The sequence below is a fragment of the Silene latifolia genome, chromosome X (genome assembly GCF_048544455.1).
Source record: "Silene latifolia isolate original U9 population chromosome X, ASM4854445v1, whole genome shotgun sequence".
NCBI classification, from domain to species: domain Eukaryota; kingdom Viridiplantae; phylum Streptophyta; class Magnoliopsida; order Caryophyllales; family Caryophyllaceae; genus Silene; species Silene latifolia.
The window spans coordinates 282128146-282144726 of record NC_133537.1 but is presented as its reverse complement, the minus strand read 5'-3'; the positions used below and the strand labels follow the sequence as shown (position 1 = coordinate 282144726).

General features: G+C 37.0%; 2 protein-coding genes across 2 annotated transcripts; one reads left to right on the top strand and one right to left on the bottom strand.

Moving 5' to 3' along the window:
- Positions 1 to 633: 633 nt before the first annotated feature.
- Positions 634 to 1468, bottom strand: LOC141620210 (uncharacterized). Its single transcript, XM_074437140.1, has 2 exons — positions 1144 to 1468; positions 634 to 1070 (listed from the first exon to the last, which is right to left on the bottom strand). Exons 1-2 carry the CDS (start codon positions 1466 to 1468, stop codon positions 634 to 636), a joined length of 762 nt encoding a protein of 253 aa, XP_074293241.1.
- A 2809-nt stretch (positions 1469 to 4277) lies between these two features.
- On the top strand, positions 4278 to 15250 carry LOC141616814 (actin-related protein 2/3 complex subunit 1B-like). The gene is made up of 15 exons (XM_074433963.1): positions 4278 to 4550; positions 7674 to 7759; positions 8046 to 8122; positions 8220 to 8314; positions 9301 to 9370; positions 10678 to 10747; positions 11682 to 11755; positions 11833 to 11875; positions 12764 to 12845; positions 12984 to 13072; positions 13176 to 13261; positions 13793 to 13856; positions 14208 to 14308; positions 14843 to 14901; positions 14990 to 15250. The coding sequence occupies exons 1-15, from the start codon at positions 4481 to 4483 to the stop codon at positions 15049 to 15051; spliced, it is 1128 nt and encodes a 375-aa protein (XP_074290064.1). The 5' UTR covers positions 4278 to 4480; the 3' UTR covers positions 15052 to 15250.
- The last annotated feature ends 1331 nt before the right edge of the window (positions 15251 to 16581 follow it).

The following is a 16581-nucleotide window of genomic DNA, read 5'->3' as shown; positions in this document are numbered from 1 at the left end:
TCATATAATGCCACCCAAATCTTACTTTTGGATGCATATAATGACCAGTTCATGCCACCCCAATCTTAGATTGGTTAAGGAGGCATGAACTGGAAGCATTTGTAACCTCAATGATGAAAGGGTTCTTACTCCCTGAGAGCTTATTTTGTGACCTAATGAAACATTCTGTGAGGATCTTACTTGGACTAACTAGTGTCTTAACCCAATGTCTAAATGTTCACTTTATGCCACCCCAATCTTAGATTGGTTTAGGAGGCATTAAATGAACAAATTTAAGCTCAATGATGAGAGGGTCTTAGTCCCTGAGAGCTTAAGTTACTGCTGTCAACAATGATGTGGTATTGTCTGTATGATGTTCTAAATGATGAATGACTATATTCAACCACCAAGCAAGTAGCCAATTGAACATTAATTAAACTAAAGTGAAAGTCTTAACATTTCATGCGAATAAGTAAAACATTATTGGATTTCATTACACATGATTACATATGATTTCATTAACCCAAAATTAAACCCACTATTGCTTACATATGATTTCATTAACCCAAAATTAAACCCACTAATCATTGACTAAGATGTTTAGGTAGTTAACATGCAGAACAATCTAACTATTGTTCTGATAATGTTTCCTACCTAAACATCAAACCAAAACAGATCCCATACATCATCCACTTCTGTTGCTTCAATCATCTGAAGCATCTCCCCTTCCCCTGGATGATTTTCATGTACCGTAAATAATTGAGTTACTCCCTCTCTTAGCTCGTTCGGAGCACTGCCATTCCCATTTGCATCCAAATATTCTAAACATTCCCTCACTAATTGTGCATCAATTGTGAGATTTGTTAGAAGTATTCCCTGTCTCAATAGTGACTCCTTGCTCATATGAGGAATCTTGAAGTCATTGTGTCCCCTACATTTCATGATTTCCACCATGACTGATTGTAGAGTAAGATAATTGAAGTTCAGCTTCATTGATTCATGATCTATAAAAGCTGTCATAACATTATTCACTAATTCATCAACTGTAGACTGTAGAGGCAACTTCATCATTCTGAAGTGTTTGTAAAGACCTAAAAAATTCTAAATCATTTATGTTCAAATCACGACTATTAGGTGGTTGAAAAACTAGGTGAATATCAAAACCATCTGAGGTGACAGCAGTCCTAAAATCTGGGTCAAGGTCAGAAATATCTGGTCTTGCATTATCTTGTTGAATGAATATGGTCTTACTTGCATTAGCAAGCCACTTTGCCTTGATTGCTGGAATTATTTTCTGAATGATGCAATCTTTTGTAACTTGTCTTATAATGGATTCAACTGCTTTTGTCACTATTGTGCCTACCTCCCAATGTTTAGATTTCCTTGCTGCTGGCACATGTTCAATGAAAGGCCATACTCCTATTTTCCCGTCAATAAGAAGGTCACCATTTTCTCCATAAACTGGCCTGGCCACAGCACACATGAACATGATTTTGGTTATGTACCTCTTTGATTAGTATCAACGATATGGTTCCTCTTCACCTGGAACAATATAGTAAGTATTCGTCGTTGTTGTTAGGTAAAACCACTTATCGTCAATGTGAATTTAACATGACATATCTTTGAATTTGATGAGATTTTGACCAATGTCTACATAAATTGAGGCAAGTGAAAATAAAAGCCTTTGCATTTTGTTTGAATCTGTCAAGGCTGGGTGTATTGGGTTGCTATGTCTTTTTAATTCACCTTTTTCGACCCAACGTTGGACCGTACCATGTCCAACTTTCAATTTTTTTGTTATTTTATGAATTGAAGAACGGTTCTTGAATGACAAGCTCTTTATCATCTCAATATTGATAGGCACTTTTGGTTTATTTGTGTTGCCCAACCGATGTGATGGTAAGTGGATTGCTTTCTCTGCTAAGATCTTCTCTTTCGCTCTACTCCACCATAACCAAACCGTCTTCCGAGTGACGGACCATTTAGCTGCCGCTTCAGAAATTTTTCCCTTAAAAGGGACACCTTTGGCTGAGTTAGACAACAAAAAATGAGCTATTTCATCCTTTTCATCAATTGTTAAGTTGGTTTTTCCCATTACTAATGTTGTTTTGTTCTACTGACTGTTTTGTTGGTTTTTTTCAGGTTAAATAAAAAGGATGATGGTTTTTGGTGGTCAAAAAGATGATGAAGATAGGGAGTAAAAATAGAGATGCTGGTTATTGTGTAGTTTTGCCCTAATGTATAGGTGTAATCTTAGATTAAAGGTGTGATATGTGTTGTAATATGTGATGTAATAGTGTAGTGTGGTATGTTTAAAAAGGAATGGCGCCAAAATCAAAATTTTGGGCAAAAATTCCCACACACTTAGGCTGTTGGTGTAGTGTTTATGCAAGTGGGTAGTTTGTTTATGGGATTGATTAACTTTCTACTTAATGTTAATTGTCCTTGTGTATATTTTAGCATTTTCAACCTGCTTTCCTCTTTTGCCCCCACTTTTACCCTCTTTTCTTGGTTTCCCCAATTTTTACCATGTTACCTTTGGATTGGTATGGAGGGGGTATTATTTTATAAAGAGCGTAAAATTAGAATTATGTGATATTTATTTGTTGCTTAAAATATTCTAATAACAATAAACATCAAAATTAAAATTTAGTATGAATTTTGCTTTTTAATTGTTGTTTAATTTATTTAGAAATTGAAAAGACCAAAATTTATTGTTTGTTATGATATTTGCATTTAATGTTTCATTATTTTTTCTTTTTTTCCTTTTAAATAGGAAATAATTATGTGGCTTGGTAGACTTCTCTTAAAAGTAAATGGTGAAATGAGATACTTTTGCCTTGAATTTTTATTTTATTTATAGATTTATAGATAAGTGAATTTAATCAATGTCATGTAATAATAAATTGATAATTCATGTCACATTAATTCGCCATGTCATATTTAAAGTTGCCATATCACATTTAAATTTCCATGTCACATTATTTTAGTTAGCCTTTTAGTTAGATTGTATAGATTATGTACATATATATGCAGTTAGTAATGAACATTAATTATCAAAGTATGATGGTTGTCCTTATAAACAACTTTACTTAACGTGGCATGCTCTTTTGATTTCCGTGACTCCATCCAATTCAATTTAATTCAAATTAATTCATTTGAAAGTTTGAGATCAACTTTAACCGAACAGAATATGGCCTCATATGCAAAATCGTCTCACTAAAAATTAAATGAAGGGATTTTCTAAATAGTATCCCTATATTTTTGCGATTTTTATATGGTACCCTGTCATTTTTAGAAACATATATGGTACCCCTAACTTTATTCATTAATCAGCTTCATAACCCTAAAGTTTTATTCCGTCAATTTATTCCATTAATTAACGACATGGCTCTTTATTTTGATTTAATCACATAATTTACCTCTAATAATACTAGCTTAAAACTAAACTTAACATTATAGTCACACCATCTCACGTCAAACATTATTAATCCCACCCGTAATCTCCCTAACTCCCCCTTACTAAAACTTCATCGTTCCTTTGCCCACTTCTATCAACCATCCACCTTCTTTCATAGTTATTGGTTATTAGCTAGGGAAGTAGTGTCGAGAATGGAAAGTAAAAGAATGGTTTTGGAGAGGGTGGTGTTAGGATGTGGGCGAGACAAAATGTTGATGCTGAGATGAAGACTAGGCGAAAGTTGGTGGTAGTGACAAATATGTTGGTCGTGCTACATCAAGAGTAGTGGTGTGAATGTGTGATGAAGAAGAGGTTAGGTGGTTGATGTCATTGATGAAAAGAGGGACTAATGGTAGTTTAAAGCATCATTTAATAGGCCAAAAGCATTACTTAATAGGCCAATTACACAAATGTTGATGAAATTAAGTAACAGAATAAAAGTTTAGGGTTACGGACATGATTAATGATTAAAGTTAGAGACTTAGGGGTAGTATGTGTGTTTCGAAAAGTGTAGGGGTACCATATAAAAATTGTAGAAATAAGGGGTACTATATAGAATATCCCTTAAATAAAACTACAATTTAAAATTTGAATAGAGACGCATTCACCCACGCATGTGTAGGACACTAAGACCCTGTTTTTTTTTTTTTTTTTTTTTTTTTTTTTTTTGAATGACGCTGAATTGAATTGAATTGAATTAGCTTGAGTCGGCTAAATAGGATAAGAAGAGTTGAAATAAAGTGAGCTGAATAAAACTGAGCTCAACTAAAATGGTCTAAATGAGAGCCGAAATTAAGCAACCGAAACTTAAAAAGTACTCCGCACTACCCTGCTCCGTAAAGTGATTTCCCGGGAGCCAAGTCTGAGTCCACCATCTCCATCATTCTCTCTCCTCAGTCTTGCCTTTGAAGACAATTTAATCCAATCCCAATCAAATCAAATTAGTGATTAGATCCCAATTTAAAACCCTAATCTATCATTCATCCTGATAATATAATTCCTCAGAACACAGATCCCCTTTTGTAAACTTATTAAGCGAAAATGAGTGCAGTTTCCGCTCATAAGTTTGCTCAATGCATCACTTGCCATGCTTGGAATGCTGACCATTCTAGTATGTTTCTCTTTTTTGAATTTCAATTATGATAAGCTGTATATTTGTGCGATTCATTCGATTGTTGATCCTTGTTTTCTGGGAATGTTTACTTGTTTCCCGGATGTATATTCATTTTTCCAAAGTGCCCATCTTGAGTTTATGTTTAATACTTGTGATTTGTCGTAATGCGTATATACTAGAGCTCATAATCTTTTGTTACTTTTTGAAATGGGGTATTTTTTGCTCTCTGGGAATTGCCAATTGGGTAGCTTCGTAGTCTGCACTTCTATTTGGTAGACATCCTATTGCACTTGCCCTTCATTGGTCTTAGACCGCCTCGGTGCTTCAATAGCTCCCGCAAATTGTGATGGGGGTTTTGGGGGTTTTAGGGCGTTGGATGCACACGACCTTAACCCTGTGCTGCTACCACAAAGAGCTTGTTTCTAGATGACTCTAAATAAAAGTTGGGTTGAGAACTGCATCGGATGACTGCTACTTCATAATAAAAAGAAATGCCACCTGTTTATCAAGCCTTGTTGCAATGGGATAGGGAAAAGCAAGGCTCATAAGAGTATAGAAATGGATGCACCTCTTATATCGTGAAGTAATAGTCGGTTAATGGAATCTTAGCACAATTTTCTTCATTGTAGTTCGTTCGTTGTCCCTGTCTTTGCGACACAAGGGTAATAAAGCATACACTCGGCCACCTTATCTTGCCATAGTCGGGAAACCTTTGAGGTACTAGGAAATGCTATCATAAGGGAGCTGTTGGTTTGTCAGCTGTCGCAAATATTTCTATGGGTACTTAGGAAAGAGTGAATGGGTGAAGTTACTCTTGAAGTGTACACTACTAGTTTTGGATGGAAACAATTTTTTCATATTATACTGGCTTCACCCATCAGACATGTTTGGGGGAAAGTAGTGTTTCCAGAAGTGGGGTATTTAAGTCAATATAATCCTTTTGTAATTTTGATTGCTGAACGTTTGAGGCTAAGAGTCCCCATGTTTATGTTAGTCAATGATTTTTCGGTGAAAGATCAGTTCTTATAGTTCTGATGTATCGTTCATTATAAGTTCTTGGAATGTCTTACGCCTACAGTTTCCTGATCACTTTTAAAGAAGACGAAAATTACAATATGGAATATGAGATATGAAACCAATAAGAATGTTGGGGATGGTGGGGGTTGTTTTTGGTCTCCTTCCATTTTTCCTCTCATTTCTTTTGCTCACATCAGTTAAAGTAGACATATTATATGAATGTACGAACAAAGAATAGACATATTATTAATCCCCCACCCCTAACCAATCCACTCCTTAGACAGATCGATCGTCTTTCTCTTCAGGCTGGCCAACTCGTTTATCAAACTATTGACACCCTTTCTGAGCGTGTGCTGGTGACACTATTATAGACAGTGGCACTGAGTGATATGAGAATACCAATCATGACATTGTTGACACCCATTCCCGTGGTCCTGTTGAACTCATAAAAGGGTGTTTGGGACTTCGGGGTGGTGAGCCAGGTGCCCAGGCCAGTTGGTCATTTGGTCTGGGAGGTGGGGTGGGCAAGTTGCATGGAGAAGAGACTGAAGGTGGTTTATTATTGGAAGAGAGAGCGAGGGTGTATAACTGGGTGGGTTAATTATTAAGTGGTGAGATTAGTGATTACTATGGCTAGTCATGAGATCTTGAGTCCAAGGCCATTCCTGAGATTTTGGGGGCCCTGTTTAAAATTATAAACGGGGCCCTAAATATTACGAGTACTTCACACACCCTTTGTCTTTTTGCCATTAACTTAAATCAAGGTAGTTTTGAATTACTCGAAAAATACAATGCTTATAATTCTTACTAGACACCAACATATAAAATCAGAAACCATGGTATGTTATACTATTGAGAAAAGAAAATGAAGTTATAGGACAGTATTTTTCTTACAAAAGTGCCAAAGATATTGGATCTTGAAGCAAGCCATGAGAATGTTAAAATAAGAAACTTCTACAAGGTAAAAGGTGTTGAACAGCTGCAAAACTAGCCTGCATAATGATTGTCTCAAGGCTATGAAATCACTGAGGTAAAGTCGCATAGCATGCGTCGTGCCTTACTTTTGCATGTATGTTATTCATGCTGGCCTTCCAAAAGCTGGACCCTGTGCTGCCGCACACACTGAACAGGCCCAAATCCTGCCCTGCTTAAGTTATACTCCCTTCCATTCTGGACAACACTACTTTCCAGTTTCATCCCATTCACTTGAAATGCACCTTTTCCTTAAATGGCAAATTTCAACCAAGCAAAAGACACAAATACCCTCCCCTTATTACTTACCCATCTAACCATCCTTATGTTTTCCTCCTCCTATGCCTTACCTCAAACCCCAGCTCCACCATGTCAACCCCCTACTAGTTCACCATGACTACCACTGGGCTGACCACCATGTCTACCACCCACCCTCACCGGATAACGTCTACCATCCCCCAACTCATTTCCACTGTGCTGGGGTCTTCTTAGTTTGGTGGTGGTGGGGCAGTGGAGTCGAGGTTGTGAGAGAAAAATGGATGGGTTTTACGGTGGAGGAAGAGGGGGGTGATGCCAGCCGCCTGGGGGGGGGGGGGGGTTGTCAGTGACAGAGGTGCGCTGTGGTAGGTCAGAAGTGGTGGTAAGGTATGTTGCTGCCTTGCTGGGTGGGTGATAACTAAGGGGTTGTGCTTGTGATTCACGTGAACTTGTGTTTGATGGGGTTAGTTAGAGGGATATTTTAGTAAACTACCTCTATTTCACCCACTTGCCTTAATATTTGGTCCAAATTGAAATGGTGCTTTTCCAATGAATAGGAGGGAGTACAAAGTATTTAGAAATGACATTTATTTAATTTTGCGATTGTCATCAGGGCAAGTTAATTTCCTAAAAAAAACCAATATGGAAAGAATTGGAACACACTGTGAAATTGCCATAAAAGGAAACTGGCAAAACTCTAAGATGGAGGGAGCGTACTAAATTCTCTCTGTTAAAACATGCGCTTTGTTTACTTTTTCATGGCAATATACGTGAAATACAATATTATAAGCTTTATTCTGGTTTCTGTTGCTGTAGCCTTTCTTAATTCTGTCATGGAGTTCAATTCTCTAAGCCATATATCTGTCCTTGCAGTGCTGGCTTTATGCCCCAACACCGAAGAAGTTCATATTTATCAATTATCAGAGGGAAAGTGGGATAGGGTACATATTCTCATGAAGGTAGGATGAATTGCTATTCTTAAATTCAAGTTATAATAACTACATTGATGAAGGGAGGCTGTTGTTATAATCAAAAGAAATATTTTCCTAAAAATGAAAAAGTGAAAAAGAAGAAACTGAAAACTTATATGATGAAATCCTGGACATTACCTTGCATACAAGTACTTAAATTTCTATTTTTAGAAAACACAAACAGGATCATTTTCTCTAGATTGCTTACATTTTTCGTTTTCTTACACGTGGAAGCTCATATGACTGTGTTCTTTCATGTTTTCTCCGGCAACAGCATGATCAAGTTGTATGTGGCATAGATTGGAGTTCGAAAACAAACAAAATCGTGACTGTGTCGCATGATCGAAATTCGTGAGTGACTTGATCTGGAGTTATATGTCCATGGTCGAACAGTTATTAGAATTCTTAGTTTGATGGAATTATTTCTATTAAATCACTGATTTTTCAGGTATGTTTGGAACCAAGAAGCAGGAGAGTGGGTGCCAACTCTTGTTATTCTACGACTAAATCGTGCTGCTCTATGTGTGCAATGGAGTCCAACAGGTATGCTAGTAAATTTTAAATGGTAATGCTTGGTTACTCATGTCATGCCAACTCACAGTTAATAGATGTCCTTCTTTCTTCCTCTACATGGAATATTTCTCGTAAAAAAAAAAAGTCTACATGGCATTTTTGAACATGTGCTTAAGCTTCAGTCTTCACAAAGCTGAGCTTGGTCTTTTAGTAGTTAATGCTATACTAACCCTTTCTTGCACATGAGATCTCTGGAAACTATGACCCTTAAGAGTCACACAATGCTTTATTGTGTACTTCCTCCTAATATGCTAACACTAGGAAGCTATAAATTAGAATGGGAGCATCAGTTATAGAGAACCTAATCAAATATCTCCAATCAATACATGATACATTATTTCCTTCACTTGTTACTGTGGCTAACAATGACCCATGTGGTGAAAAAGGTTGTTCAATGCGCTTACACTGAGAAGCTGTAATTACGCCCTGAGCATTAGTTCTGGAGAACCTTCTGTAATAAGTAATAACTTCGATCAATTCAGTATGCAGTGGGCCCTTTACTAACGATAAGTGATTAAATAGTAGCTCGTGTGATAAAAAAGGGTTGTTACAAATAATGTGTGATTGTGCAGTCCAAGTTAGTGGCTACATGCATTGAGGGCCGGGGGATTCGCCGCGCATCAGTTGTTTCTTTGACAGATGGCATAAATATGCGTGTCAGGGGAATGACTTGGTGATTCTTCCATTAAATATACCATCCTCAACTTAAGTTATTTCTGTGCATCAATCAAGGTCTCTGAAGCGTTTTGAGTGGGCAACACTATTGTTTAATTGCTACTTTGCATATGGTTGTCTACCCCGTCCTTCTAATGCATAATTGAGCGTGCATATCTGCAAGAAACATTAGTTTGATGACTAAATTGGAATTCTAACAACCCCTTCTCCCACCCCCACCTTTTGGGGCTCTACGGAAATTGGATACCAGACCCTAACACATTTCCACTTCCATATGTCAGAAAACAAGTTTGCTGTTGGAAGTGGTGCAAAAACAGTGTGTATATGCTACTACGAGCAAGACAATAACTGGTAAGCAATCTATCTTGTTTGAATGGTTGATCCATAAGTAGTGATGGATGCAGGATCTCACCGTCGGGGGCACATTTTTCCCCCAATAGTTGACTTTCATGTTGAAATCGATTTTTTTCCCCCTAAAAATAAAATTGTATGCAATTAAAAAAATTACTTTGTTCTAACCTAGAACTTAACTGTCCATCGGTTCTAAAATAACACTACTATTTTGAGGATAAAATGTTTTCATATTGTATTTTGCTATCACACATTGTTTTGAATATTTAGTGCACCAAGAAAAATTGTTTTGAACGTATAATCACATTAATAATAAAAATTACGTGTGGTAAATAAATATATAGTAGTTTAGTGATAAGTTCAACATATTTCGGAGTTGCCAAAGGTTCGAATCTATTGATCATATTTTATTTAACTTTAGCATCTGAGTGAAAAGATATAGCAAAAAATTAAAACATTCTCTGCTTTCACGGGAGTCGAACGTGAGTGCGTAGGTTCACTGAACAATAGTTTAACCACTAGAGCAAGGAAGCTTTTATGTTACATGTCACGACTGATTGCTATATATTTACATTTCTTGAAAAATGGTGTGCGACGTGCCTCCCTCGCCCGCCCAAATCCCCAGGTGTCCATAAGCATCCAAGTATATCAGCCTTTTTTTTTCCTCTCCCATTTATATGGCAGCATACATTTTATTTTCTGTGTATGACCTCTCTCCAGATATGTGGTTAGATTTAGTACTCCCTCCATTTATTTGGGTTTGCTACATATTCCTTTTCGTCCATTCATTTTGATTTTTATTTTGTTATGTGGAAAAAAAATTCCTTAAGAAACCCGAACACCCTTACGCCCTAATGTAAACTAACTGGGTTCCACCGCTTGGGGGGATAAATACATCTATTTGACTCATCCACTTGCAAAATAGTAAAGCAAATTGTTTGTTGCCATTTATACTCTTGTATCTTTGTTCTTTCTTAAATATTGGACAGTGGATATGTAGCAACCTAAATGATTGGAGGGAGTAATTGATACTTAGGTTGACTATGTTGTGACGCGGGTATTATAATAGTTGTGACAAGTCAGTTGCATTGTATTGGTTCCCTGATCTATGATTTCAAATACATGTACTGTGCATCGAGGGACAATCTATAAAAAAAAAAGAGAAAAATATTAACTTTAACGATTAGGCTGGTTGTTAACTAGTTAGACCAGTAATAATCTTGTTCTCACTGATCCAATACGGAGTTTTATAAATGGTTGTTAACTAGTTAGACCGGTAATAATCTCGTCCGTTTGTGCTGTTGCAGGTGGGTCAGTAAACTTATAAGAAAGAAACACAATTCTTCTGTGACAAGTGTTGCCTGGCATCCCAACAACGTAAGGCCTTTTCATGTTTGATAGTCTTTTTTGGCCTTTATGCTATTCCCGAGTCCCACTTGCACATTGTTAAAAATTTTGAGTGTGTTCCAGCCAGGGGTACTACATAATTACTGTGTTTAAACATCTCTGATTGACCTCTAATATGTTACTCTGTCTAGGAGAGAGTAGTCCCAGGGTAATTCCTTCTCAACCTATTAGACAACTTTAATGATGTCATGTCAGCATAAAAAACGGCTATTCCTACCGATCTTATTTCAATTCTCTCCTCAAAACACCACCTCTACCACCCTCTAACCACCTATAACATTTGGCTTCGCCCTTTGACCACCACTTTCCACCACCTTCCCATCAACTGAACTGCCCCCTTGCATCCCTTGCCTTTGATAACTTTTGTGGTCACTGAATGGTATCTACTTCTATTCATTCTTATGTTTACTATTCTTTTTCTCATAATTGACAAAGTCGTTTCAGGAAAGTTCTCATGCTCTTGAGATTTACATTGTTTTTACGAATTTCATAATCACGATGTGGAGTGACTGCTTACTCATTGGATGCTTTAAACTCTTACAATACCTGAAAAAAAATAACTAAAACGTCAAACTAATTATTAATTAGTGGGAGTATTTAATCTTAAAATCAGATTTTATTTTCTATAATAAGATACCCAATTATTCTCTCTCACCGCCAAAGAAGCCAAGAGCTTCGTGGATATCAGGATGCTCTCAAAATTTCTGGGTCTCTCGTGTTTTTTAAAAATAATTGGCCTCTTTCTATGCCTAGTAGATAGAAAAATGAACTGCCCATACAATCCCTAGTAACTAGGAATAACAAAGGGATGGAGGAACTATTATTTATCATTATTTTTGTTTATTGTCTTTAAGCAAATGGTTTTTTCTTTTTTCTTTTAGCGTGTTCTATTTATTCTTTGTAGATTCTTTTGGCAACGACATCAACAGATGGAAAATGCCGAGTTTTTTCTACTTTTATTAAGGGTGTTGATACAAGGTATGACTACACAAGAGCTTGCTGACTTTTAAAGTCCATCTCTACATAACTACTGTTTGTTATTGAAACATGGTCAGGGTCTCTGAGGCAAGCTCTTCATCTGAGACAAAGTTTGGCGAGGTTTGTCATTTTACTGTGCTTAATGGATCTTCTATCCCAAAAAGTGTCTCTGTTTGAATTTTCTGTTTGGTAGCTTATTTGTTAAGTTGCCATTTCTAAGTAAAACGTTTTTCCCGGGTGCGATTCTGTTTGGCAGCCTAGCCCTTGCAGGTAGTGGTTAATGGTTATTTCTTGTCTGTAGACAGTTTACCTGATTGTTTCATTGAGATGCAAGTCATCCTGAATAAAGATATTTTTTTTATACTTTTGGAAATGAGGTTGCATTTTTTATTAACTATTTTCTTCTTTTTTGGATGGTGTGTGTGGGTGCGCGTGCACGTGTGTTTGCAACAATTTAAACAATTGTGCCAGTCATCAGCTGGTGATTAAGTAGGAAACTTACATTTAAGTATAGTTGTGAAGTTCGGAGTTCCTCCAAGTAATGCATTGCCAGGCCATGATGTATCGTGAATGTTTATTGTTTCGTGGACAAATTACTGATATGGTCCAAGATATCAAATACTACAATTTGATGGCGTACTCATTATTTACCAAGGAGAGTTCCATAAATTGCATTTTACGTTCCTTGCTATTTTGAGATGCATTTTACCTTTTTTGGTATTGTGTTGATCTTTATGGATACATCTCTTACAAGTTGGCGAGGAGAGTGGGGATGTCCTTTTGGAGTCGGTCTGGATGATCTTTCGACAGTAGTTATTGGGAATATTATACACATTATTACTCATAAATGTTGGTTGATCATATACAGTTACATCCCCCCTTCCCCCGATGTTCCTTCCATATTGCATCTGCTTTCTCTTGTTCTTTTCTGGGAATGCGGTACCTACCTATATGGACGCTTGAATTATATAATTTCCTGACTTGTTTATCTGTATCCACTTAATACAGCAAATAATTCAGCTTGATCTCTCTTATTCGTGGGCGTTTGGTGTAAAGTGGTCTCCCACTGGCAATACATTAGCCTATGTAGGTCAGAAATTCTTTCTATATCTGATTACTTTATTGCTTCTAGCTGACCCTTGCGCACTCTATTGTTATATTTTGTATGCATCAAATCCCTTAATTGCATGGAGTTTCATAATCATTAATTTTGTTTGTGACTTTAAAGGTCATAACTCGATGATATATTTTGTTGATGATGTGGGCCCCTCACCTTTGGCACAAACTGTCGCATTCCGTGATTTGCCCCTCTGTGATGTGGGTCAGCATCCTCTCTCAATATCTTCACTTACAAATGATTGCTATTTAAGTTCATCTTTATTAATTGGCGTAGCTGATCTTTCATCTGTTGATCATGCAGATCCTATTCGTGTCAGAGAAAATGGTTATAGGTGTGGGATTTGATTACAATCCAATGGTTTTTGCAGCAGATGAAAGTGGATCGTGGTAAGTAATACTAACTTAAGATTTTTGATATTGTTCTATTTGGATAACGTGTGGTTATTATTCTTTGATAGTGGGAATGATAGGCGGAGCTCTAGTCTTATCTTTAGTTGACCTCAAAATTCATTGAGTCTCTTGTAGGTAAATCTATTGTACGTCATTTTTGCAACAAAAAATCCTATTTTGATTCGCTCATAAATTAATGAGCATAAAAAAATGCGGATGAAAATGAAAGTTTGTGAAAGATGTGGGTGAGAAAGTCAGAAACCATAATGACCATAATTATTGTACAAAAAAGGTTGGTAACGAGTTTATTAATCGACTATGGACCACCCGAAATGGAAAGTAAAGGGAGTTCATTGGTGATGGACAGGTGGTCCGGTGAACTATAGCGTGTAATTTCTTCTAGTTTTAATTAGACCGCCGTGGTAATTTTGTGCTATTGCTTTTATTGTAATACAGCCTTGGGATTTTTTTTCTTCTTTTCATTTGGAAAAATGGATTTGGAATCTTTTTATATCTTGGATGTTGCAGGAGCTTTATTAGATTTTTGGGTGAAAGGCAAACGGCTCCAACAAACGCACGATATGGGTCACAGGTACGTTATGTGTAGTTGTTGTTACCTAAGATACTCATTTTAGTGGTGTTTCCCTCTTGTTTCATGTTCTAATGTCTTGGACTGGGGGTGGGAATTGGATTGGATAAACTGTTATCATGCAACTTTGCAGTTAAATTACTAGACATCGTGAACAAATAACTGGTAGATGGTATCTAGCCGAATAAATTAGCCTGGAACCTCTTGATATTCTTTGTTTGGTGCATGTTGATCAGTTCGTAACGTGATTCTTTGATTCCGATTGGAAAGAATTTTACAGTAGTAGCCATCTTCTATTGCACATTAGGGTTGTTTTAGATTCTTACACTGATGCAAGGATATTTAATGTTGCAGCTATCTGGAGCTTTTGGAAAACTATATGGTCAGTCAAAGTATAGCAATGCCAATGACACAGTTCATGATACAAGTGATCGTTCTCATGAAAACTGCATAACGTATGATCGGTCTTGCCCACAACTTTCCTTTCATTTTTTAGCAAATGAATTTTTGAGTTTGTACAGTTTCTTCATACTCTTCATTTGCTTTTTTTTTTATTTTTTTTTATTTTTTTGCTCTTTCCTTATCTTGGTGCTTCTCTTTCTCTTTGTCCGACACTCCGACCTCTTCATTTTGTTTATGTTTATTCTACTTTTTACCATTTTAGCTTATATTTGACTCTCCTTTTTCTCATTCCCTTTCTCCTCTGTTTTGAATTATTTTTAATATGTAAGTACGTGCTAGTGGGTTACACAAATCCCGTGTTACTCTCCACCACAGGAAACATACCTAAAAAAGTGTAGCGAACTATTCAACTATCGGATATGACCTACTATTTTGAAACACATAAACTAGTTAAAAGGACACAGAATACTTTTTTTTTTTCCATACATCTTTTAGTCACGGCTCGGTATGATGTTTCATGTTAGTGGCTTATTGCAAGCTTAGCTGTTAATTATAATCTATAATTCTGTGAGTCATCTTATTTTCAGTCGCATTGTACCATTGAAGAAGGGAACCGATTCAAAAACAACACGTTTCAGCACTTCAGGTTCGATTATTTATCTTCTTTCAATTTCTGACGTAAATGCAAGAGTTTTACACCACAGCCGATTTAGTGAATGTGTATTGCATCCTAGGACTTGATGGGAAGGTAATTATCTGGGATTTGGGAAGCCATGATCTTGTCGACTATCTATGAAACCTGAGGCTGCTGATCAACTTGTAGCTCATGAAAAACCATTTGTACAATTTATTCTTTTGAATTCTGGCCGTGCTTTTTGTAAGCTTGTATTGTGCATTATGTCTACTAGGACAATATTTGTTATTTAGCCTGGTTTGCTAAAGGCTTCGGTAGTGTGATTTCTTTTTAAGAAATAAATACTGATTTTGACTCTAAATACATTCAAGGTTTCATGGTAATTGGTAGACCTGGCAAAATGGGTTAGACCCGAATGACCCGACCCGAAAAGGCTGATCCGAGACCCGAAAATGACCTGAACTTGCTTAACCCGAATACGACCCGAAACCCGAATTGACCCGACCCGACCCAGATCCGACCCGAACATTGTCTGACCCAATGTTGACCCGACCCGAGGTGACCCAACCTGAAAAGACCCGACTCATAATTGACCCGGTCCCTAATGACTTGAAGTGACCCAAAATGACCCGAAGCGATTAGTACTAAGTCATATTAATATTATATATGTCAAAATAAAGTTTCATTAGTTACAATAGTCCCTAATAAATAGTTAAATTTGCAAAATAGTATTTCTTAATCAAAATAATACTAACTTAAGTGCTTAGCCATTAACTCAAAAGCAACCCGTCTCAAAATGACCCATACCCGAAAATAACCCGACCCGAAATGACCCGACAACAGGTCATCCGAAATTGACCCGAACCCGAAAGTGACCCGACCCGACCCAACCCGACCCGAAATATGTGACAAACCCGAAATGACCCGACCCAAACTGACCCGACCCGACCCCGACCCGAGTGACCCGTTTTGCCAGGTCTAGTAATTGGTACCCAGTATAGAAACAATTTTGGATCGGAATTACTTTTTCACATACGAGATTTACTCTTTTACATACATTTTGCCATAAATTTTCCATGAACTACCCTTCCTCTAAAAAAAGAAAAATTTATCATCCATTTCCATTACATCTCAAAATCTAATCAATTTTTTTCCAAAATACTTCAATTATTCATCTTAGTTAGTATATCAAACACGCGAATATTCGATTTTCCTAATCAAATTACACAAAATGTTCTTTTAGATTGAATTGATTTGCTATTTTTTTTTTCAATTAGGATTCTATGTATTTATTTGACTGAACCAATTAGAGGGTGTTACTTGTTAGTGCTTGGTAAAGAGGTGATCCCGTGATGGTGGTGAAGATAAGAGCAAATATTCATAGACGGCAGCGAGGTAGAGTAGAGCACATCAATTCAATTTTATTGACGTGAGATTGCAAGATTCAATACAACCTATAAATTGACTTTACCATACAACGAACCTGCCATTAATGGTGGTGATGTTCAGCACAAGGGTTAGGGGTAGGGCGGTGGCTAGGTCGTCTGATGGTGAAGTGTAGTGGGTCGCACGCGGTGGTGATAGGAGTATCAAGAGTGCGTGCGGTGGTGTAGTTGGAGGGTTGAGAGAGTGGCTCTGCTTGCTAGGGTGGTCGAGTGGTGACCGAAGCCAGGTTGGTGGACGACAAGTTTG